General features: G+C 32.9%; 1 protein-coding gene across 2 annotated transcripts in view; it reads left to right on the forward strand.

Annotated features, from left to right (window-relative positions):
* Positions 1 to 7,138, forward strand: part of SYCP2 (synaptonemal complex protein 2) — a 78,547-nt gene extending 71,409 nt beyond the window's left edge. For both annotated transcript variants that reach the window (XM_087445046.1, XM_087445047.1), the window contains 9 exons: positions 1,449 to 1,539; positions 2,124 to 2,282; positions 2,841 to 2,968; positions 4,132 to 4,226; positions 4,321 to 4,420; positions 4,811 to 4,869; positions 5,032 to 5,110; positions 5,220 to 5,276; positions 6,299 to 7,138. In XM_087445046.1, the coding sequence (XP_087301172.1) occupies positions 1,449 to 1,539; positions 2,124 to 2,282; positions 2,841 to 2,968; positions 4,132 to 4,226; positions 4,321 to 4,420; positions 4,811 to 4,869; positions 5,032 to 5,110; positions 5,220 to 5,276; positions 6,299 to 6,376 (846 nt within the window). In that variant the 3' untranslated portion in view covers positions 6,377 to 7,138. The remainder of the gene's footprint in view (positions 1 to 1,448; positions 1,540 to 2,123; positions 2,283 to 2,840; positions 2,969 to 4,131; positions 4,227 to 4,320; positions 4,421 to 4,810; positions 4,870 to 5,031; positions 5,111 to 5,219; positions 5,277 to 6,298) is intronic.
* Positions 7,139 to 8,637: the final 1,499 nt, after the last annotated feature.

The following is an 8,637-nucleotide window of genomic DNA, read 5'->3' on the forward strand; positions in this document are numbered from 1 at the left end:
AAAGTGACTGTGACCTCTGGAGCAATGTTAAAATAGATACCATATTAGCAGGCATGCTTATCCATAGTTTTTGGTAGATACTTGTTATCAAATTAATGTTCTAATTGTCTAAGGGCTTTTTTTTCCTTTTAATTATGAATGGGTGTTGAATTTTAGCAGCAAATGAATTATTCCCTCAAACTTGGAGTAGTTTTGTTAAAAAATTTTTTGGGGGGCTTTAAATAATTTTCTAACTTCCTCTGGGTTTCTGCATTTCTTATTCATTCATATCAGAGGCATACTCCAGTTAAGAAGAATACTATTGTGAATAGAAAAAACATAAATTCTGTGGTACTTACACAAGAAACACAAAATTGCAATAGCTATTTAGATATAAATAGTTATAGTTCATAAAAATAGTTTATAAAAATTGAGCCTCCAAATATCAATGAAAATCATATACAAAGCAGAGGAGAGGTATATATGGTAGCATAGCCATCAAATTTTCCTTAAACTAAGATGGTTCTTATGAGAATTGGATTACTGGCCTTTAATTGGATTACTGGCCTTTAATAATAATTATAACATTTTAATATTTTTCAACTGTTACTTGCAAATTGGATGTTTAAAGTATATAAGATGGTTTGATCATAGAAAAAAGTTGAAAATTTTAAAATGAGAAGTAGTAAGATCTTAAATAGTGAGGCTATAGCTGCTGTTTCTATATATATGCTATATATGCTGACTTACATATTTATAATGTAAATATATTGACTTACATATTTATAATTAGGACTTTCTGGTTTCATGGTTATATAGGAATTTGGTTGAGCTTTTTGCCACTATAAAAGTCCATCGATCCATCAACAAAAATATTTTAATAACCTGTAAAATACAGAAAGTTACAGATTTTTGCAGCTTGGAGAGGACTGGGATTCGACCTAGACCTAAGTGGATCAGTATATGTACAGACTAAGTGGAGAAGGAACAGTAACCTAAGTAAAGGAAGGGAACTGGAAGTAGACATGCATGTTCCTGAAATGGGGAAAAGACTAATTTGACTGGAACAAAGAAACCTGTGTACTGGAACAGTAAAACATAAGGTTAGATGAAAAAGATGTGGATTAAAGATATAGCTTAGAAGAAGAGTTCAGACTTATTTTTTGTGGCTCCCCAATTCCTGACTCAGAAAGAAATCAAAATCCTAATAAGGAAGAATTGAAAAGAAGGAGTAGTCAAAAAAGGCAGCTCAAAACTATTGCTATAATTTAAGATTGAAGTCAACATAAGAATTTAGTTTAATGCATGGTTAATGTTAGAGATGAAAAGGAAGGGACAGAAACAAAACAATCTGAAAAAAGAATTGACAGCATTTACAATTTACTGGCTTTAGGGTTTGAGAAAGATGGTCAAAGGTGAATCCAAGAGTACTAAAATACTTTTTTTCCAATTTCTAATACATATTTTAGGAAAGTCATTCAGCATCTCCATTATCCATGTCTAGCGGAGGAAGAGAGAAAATATGGTGTGACATGCCCTCTGACTCTACTCATGTATCAGGTTTGTAGTCATAGCCTTGCTTTTTTAAAACAAATTATTAATTACTGAAATACTACTATGAAATTTCAAGTAAAGGAATTATATATTTTAAGTCATACTATTATTCAGTTTAGTTAATGTCAAAATGAAAATAAGGGGCTCCCCCCTGGCCTAGCGGTTAAGTGCGCGCGCTCCGCTACTGGTGGGCTGGGTTTGGATCCCGGGCGCGCACCGACGGACCGCTTCTCCGGCCACGCTGAGGCCGCGGCCGACGTCAGCAACTAGAAGGATGTGCAACTACAACAATCAACTATCTACTGGGGCTTTGGGGAGAAAGGGAAAAAAAGGAGGATGGGCAATAGATGTTAGCTCAGAGCCGGTCTTCCTCAGCAAAAAAGAGGAGTATTGGCATGGATGTTAGCTCAGGGCTGATCTTCCTCACACACACACAAAAAAAGAAAATAAGTAAACTAGATAGAATTTCAGGCACAGTTACCTAAAACAATGCAAATAACTCAAACAAAGGCTTTTTTAAATAAAAGCAAGAAAATATTAGGTATTTGAAATCAAGATTGGAGCACTATTATTTTTTGACTGTTCCTAAGGCCCTACACAACATCTTAGTCGCAAACGAATGCACATAGAAGATAATCTAAGTAATTCCTCCGATGACGTAGAACTGGAAGGGGAAACGCAAGAGAGAGCAGATCTGCTTCCCAAAAAGCTATCTAAAACCAAAGATGCGGACCACCACGCTTACAAAGGTAGGTAGGTCAAATGCATGTGTCAAATATGCAATTATTTTGGAAGGTGGTTTCTTGGATCTTGAATGACTCCATTCACAAAACAAATCCCTTTGTAAAGACAACTTTGGATAAGTCCCAGAAGGATGATGGCTTTGTCACAAAGTTCACTTTATGTAAATAATGTTGTAGTAAGGGTCTTTTTTACTTTAAATCTCCCTTATTATTCTATCACAGATTACAACATATGTTTTACTAGAGTATGAATTTACTGATTAGTGTGGCACTAAATACTTTGGTTAATAACATGGAAGTAGTTAAAACCAGTTAAAAAATAATCCAAATATGTTCCATTTTAATGTTACCATTTCTGCTTTAATACTCATGCCAAAAGGTTTTTTTTATAAACCAAAATAGTATTTTTAAATTAAAAAATATAATGAGGTCTGCCTTTGATTTCATAATCCTTAGATTATACATAGAATCTGAAAATTAGATTTTGTTCTCAGCCTCATGACAAGAAGGCTAAACTTGTAATAATGCATATTTTAACTTTAGCTGATTGTCTTCATTTTTTAGTGTCTGAAAGTGTATCTCCATTATCAACAAATGTTTTTTCTATTCCTGGGGAGAAGTGGGAAACTGAAATTTCAGGTGTAGGGATGATGTGTGAGCAGCTCAACACAGAATTTAGGAGGAAAATTCAGGTGAGTTAACATTCTTCAAATTATGATTTATACCCAACAATATGATAAATCTGCCACACTTTTTACTAGACTATCAGCTTGTTTGATCCTTTGGCAACAAAACACCCATTCATAAATTCAGCTTCCCTCGCCTACTGGTGAAAAACTGGAATGATTCCTAGGTGAAAAACTTTATTATCTCATGAGCTGAGTTTCTCTTCTAAAATCTGTGCATTATCTGTATTCTTTCTTTTTCTACGGGTTCTTTCTCTTTGTCCTATTTTCCTTTTCAATTTTTTTAACATTTAACTCTTCCATGATTTTTCTTTTTTTTTTCCTAAACAGTTTTCTTTTCATGTTTCTTTTCAATACATTTTTTATCTCACAGAGGTGACTGCTGGTGAGGGCACTATAATATAGTATAAAGGATGAGCAACCTCAGTCAGAGAAATCCCATTTCATTTTGTTTCACCAGCTCTCTACTTACGTATCCTTAGCTACTGAGGCTCCAATGAGGTGATGTTTGTTTGCAAAAATACTTCTAAAACAATTTTTAATTATTATTAATGTTTTTTCTACCCATCTCTTTTTCTCACATGCCTTTATTTAGAATAGGTAGTTCTTTTTGCCCTTCTCTTAATAAGAGATGTTTTTCTGCGGGGTTTATTAGCCCCATCTCTTCCTTGCCTTTTTCTTCTATTTGGGGGTAAAATCTGAAATTATTTAAGATTCTGTGTATTTATTTTGTTTTGATTCGATTTATCCAAGGTTAACCTAGTCTAAACAGAGAAGCCCTGATTCATATATTCTGTTATGCATCTATGGCTACATGTGAATATATGTTTTTGTGAAAAATGGTGATAACTGATTCTGAGTGTGACTTTTAGGCTGTGTTCCTGAATTATAATCATTAGCATTTTTGTAAATATTGTAGAGTGTGGTTTCCTTAGGAAAATCGTTAATTACCATTTCAACCCTTAGTCAAAGCCTTCTTGATGGAACTTGACACTGCTCTGAGCTTATTTATTAACACTTCAGCTTAAATCACTGAGTTTAAAATTTTTCACTTTTCTAAGTTTTTCTTAGTCATTTACATTTCATGGAAAAGCCTTTGTTTTTAATATAGTCTTGGTTAGATTATTATTTTGTAAAGATTTTTCTGGTTAAAAATGAGTATTTTTCAGATCCGTTACAAAATGATGGATTATTTTACTAAGCAGTCTTGGAAAATAGCTCAACAACATCTGAAAACAATGAACCATCAGATTCAGGAGTATAGGTCTGTAATAAAAATCTCTTCTGAAATCTTTTGAATGCTATATATTCCGAGTGCTCCCGTTTTTAAAAATAGTCTTATTTTTTTTCTTGAATAGGATCAAAAAACTTGATAAATTCCAATTCATCATCATAGAGGAGCTAGAGAATTTTGAAAAAGATTCACAGTCTTTAAAAGATTTGGAGAAGGAATTTGTGGTTTGTACTTTTACGAATTTAAAAATAATTTTAACTCCTCATTTTTAAAGAACTGCTTCTATTAACCTGCTTTTAGGGCACACTGTAAAGATTTTTGTTCTTTAGAACAGGATTTATTTTTATCTTAGATTTTTATTGAGTTTCATGTACATATACTTAAATTACAGACTTAAGCTTATGATAAATACCTTTTATAAGAAGAGAGAAATCCTGAGATATTTTGCTTTCAATTTTTTTTATCTGAAAGAGTATATGACATCTGGAATATTCTTAGCATGTAGCCAAGCTGTTTATTTAAATTATAAATAATAGAAGTATAGTAATTCTACTGTCAAATTTTCATTTTTAATCATATTAAGGTATAACTAGTTTTTGTATTGTAAAATTTAGGACTTTTGGGAAAAGCTATATCAGAAGTTCAATGCCTATCAAAAAAGTGAACAGCAGAGGTTAGTGTGACATCTTTAATGACTTGACTCTATAAAATTAGATTTTTAAGTTAATAAGTTTATATTATAAAAAATTTAAATTATATATGCTACATTTTAGCAATTTAATTTGAATTTCTGATAAATACAAAGGTAATTGTAATTGATTATTTTACTTATTAGGCTTCACCTTTTGAAAGCTTCATTGGACAAAAATGTCTTCTACCACACTGATTATGAAGAAACTATTTTTACATCTGAGGTATAAATTTTATATTTTTATATATAATTTCTCAATATTGGTGAGTCTAACTTGTCTTTAAGCTGTGAAATTTTATAGTAAGTTTCATGGGGAAATTATTTATTTACAGATGTGTTTGATGAAAGAAAACATGAAAATGCTGCAAGACAGGCTTCTTAAGGAAATGGTAAATCAGCTCTCTAGTTTGGGTTTTTCAAATGGAATAATCAGTCATGCTTTTATATCTTTTAATGGGAAATGCTTTCACAGGTTTTTCTTCTTTCTTTCTTTTAGAGAGGAAGGAATTGTAGCCCAGTGACTTTCAGTTCTTTAAATTAGAATAATGAGAGCAAATTTATAGTAAAATAATAGATGTGATTTAAATAATGAGTCCCTCCTAAGGAAAGAAAGAGAATATCAATTTGCAAATTTAAAAATTAGCTAAAAGAATGATTTCTTTGTACTGTATCTAAGCACTGTGCACTGCAGCAGACCTCTATCCTGCTATACCTTCTGAAGGAGAAGGTATGTCAGGACAGAGCTACCCAGGAAGAATTGTTGTCTATTTTGAACACAAGACTTCATTTAATTAGATTTGGGAATAAAATTAGTTGACTTTCCAAAGGTCTAGTAGACCACCAGCTGCATTCTGGGGGAAAGGTACACCTGAGTGGGTCTAAAGGCACTGCTCCAAGTGAACATGTGTTTTCTTACAGATGGTAGGCATTTTTATGTACACTTTAGTAAATCTTTGTATACAGGATATATTAATGTACTTATTAAATTTTAATAGAACCTCAATATGCTGAAATAGTAGAGGATCAGGATGTTGTAGCTAAGCCAGTTGAGCTTGAAGCAAGCAAGCTAACTAGATTGATCCTTACTGAGATTTTTTTCTAGATTATATTTAGATTACTTTCTTTCTTTAAATATTAAATCTAAATTTCATTGATTTGGGATTTAAAAGAGTAGAGGTCTTCTCTGAACTGATCATCTAGAATATCAGTGATTATCACAGAATTCTGTAGATATCTAGGAATAGACCCTGGGGGACTGGATAAAATTAGCACTGATACAAAAATCTTCAGGAAAGGGGTTCTTTTAAAATGAATACCTAGTAATAGCTTGATTTTTTTTCTATTTTATTTGATGGTTTTACAGAGATAATTTAAAATCTAAGTGTGAGGTTTTTTTTTTTCTTGGCCATAGCAAGAAGAGGAGCTTCTTAATGTACGCAGAGGACTGATGTCATTATTCATGGCTCATGAGAGAAATGTTAATGTGTGATATCTAGTTGTTATCAACGAGTTTTATGTAATTATTCCTTTTTGTGTATAACTAACTGAGGAAATACCAGAATAGCCCTATAAAGAGAAAGATACACATCACTCAGGCAAGAGTACCTTTGTAGGAACCTCCACATTCAAAGAAATGTCATCTTATGGATGAGAAAGAACCACTAAAACATGAGTCCAAGCCTAAAAGACTTTCATCTGTACAATACTACTTTTTTGTTTTTTTTTTAGAGAGAAAGTTTTGGGAAACCAAACAGTAAAAGGAATTGGCTTGTTTTTGTAGTAATATTTCCCATTAGACAAATATTACTGAGTTAACTGCACTCACAAAAATAGTTTCTTTAATAAACTAAAATTTATCATATAAAATGTATTTTTAAATGAATACAGTTTGGACTAAATAAAATATTATTAAAATTTGTTTACTAGTTCAGAATATACTACAAGTGATTAAAATTTAGCTATGCTTAGAAGGCATAGAAGTCTCTGATGTGAAATATTTACCTGAGTGTAAATCAGTACTATTGGAGACTATATTTATTCAGCTATGGCTCCAATGCATTAGAAGTCACTAAATAGCCTAAAATAGTTACTATATTGTCCAAACATTTCTTAACTCATAACAGGCTGTTCTGACAAGTACTTTTTAAGCTCCTAGTGTTCATTGTAATAATATTTTGCCAGATGAATTTATAAAAATGAATACATTTAGTTTGCTTTAATTGTATAATAAAGTTGAAATAAATGCTATCACTTGGATAAATATTATAAAATTATTTTTATTTTAGAAATCATTGTTTTCCTATTTTAGGAACACTGGATCAAACAAATGATCCTTCTCCAATCAGACATCCAAAGTATAATACCAAACAGCCTCACTCACTATCGCTTGCCTGCTTAATGGTAGCAGGGTATTTGAGTACTACCAGTATTTAAATACAGTGGTAAAAGTGGTTTCTTAGTCTAGATAAGCAAAAGAAAATCCTTCACATCTTAGCTGATGCTAATAATTGAATAAAGCTGACTAAGACTTATTGATAGGGTAACAGGGATTCTATTTCAAGAGACAGTGACAACTCTGCTATGATATTAACTACTACTCAAGAGTTGTAACTCCGTGTTGCCCTGTGAGACTTTAGAACTAAATACCATCATGACACACCCCCCTGTTTACCTCAGCCTTGGCCAGACTTACAAGACCCCTAAATCGTACGTCATATGTCTTCCCATACTGCACTGTAGGTGTAACCCAGCCCAAATGCCTACTTCCTCTCTGCTCTTCCAAACCTTTCTGCTATGACCTTGTCATTACCATTACTTGTACCCCTCTGAATCTCAGTTTCCAACCTTATCACCCCAACCTTTCTATCTTTCCAACTTGGTTTGTAGAGTAGTCCAAGGTGTTTGTTTACTCTACCACTGTTGTGCTACGCCTGTTACCCTTCTTGTCCTTCCTTCCTTCCCCATTCTAGATTCCTTAGTCCAAAATAATACTCTCTTGCCCTGTCTCCTCTCCTCGACTTTATCCACTAATTCACACCCCTCATTCCACAACCTGAACATCACTGGAGCAAAATCATATAATCAAGCTTTAAATTTATGACCATATATTTCAAATGGCTACTCAGTGTTGCTCATCCTTACTCTGCTCTGTTTAATTGACTTGACCACATTTCCAGGGTATTATTGCATATTGATACCTTTCTCCTTAATTCTTTACCTTTCAGCTGATGTCTCACCTCATATTTTCCTCATCTCTTCTCCCTAAAATATAATGTTACCTCCATCAATACCAGAATTTTCTGATTTCTCACATGTTCAAATGGCAGATTTGCCTCTTTATTTAAGGACAATCCCCCTACTAGTGCTCTGAATCCTATTGTGTTTGGCTTCTCTCTACGGGTGTGTATAGCCCACGCTTATATTAAAAAAAAGAAAAAAGGCCCTTGACATCAAGTTCAAGTTCCCCTGTAACTGCCCTGTGTAATTCTCCATTCACCTTTACACAGAATATATTTAAAGAATTTTCTGTAGTTACTGTCTCAACTTACACATTTCCTATTTGCTCTTTACCTTCCCTCAGTCCAGCTTCTCCCTACTATTTCACTAAAGCTGCTTTTATCAAAATCACCAGTAATTTATTTTACCAAATCTAGTCTCCATCTTCTTCTTAGCTTCTCAATGCCATTTCACTCTTAAAACCCTTGGCTGGCACGTATTTTCCACTCCTTGTCTCTTTCCTGGCTTCCCTTT

This window comes from Ceratotherium simum, chromosome 21 (assembly GCF_057802395.1).
Source record: "Ceratotherium simum simum isolate JZ-2026a chromosome 21, ASM5780239v1, whole genome shotgun sequence".
In the NCBI taxonomy this organism is placed as follows: Eukaryota; Metazoa; Chordata; class Mammalia; order Perissodactyla; family Rhinocerotidae; genus Ceratotherium; species Ceratotherium simum.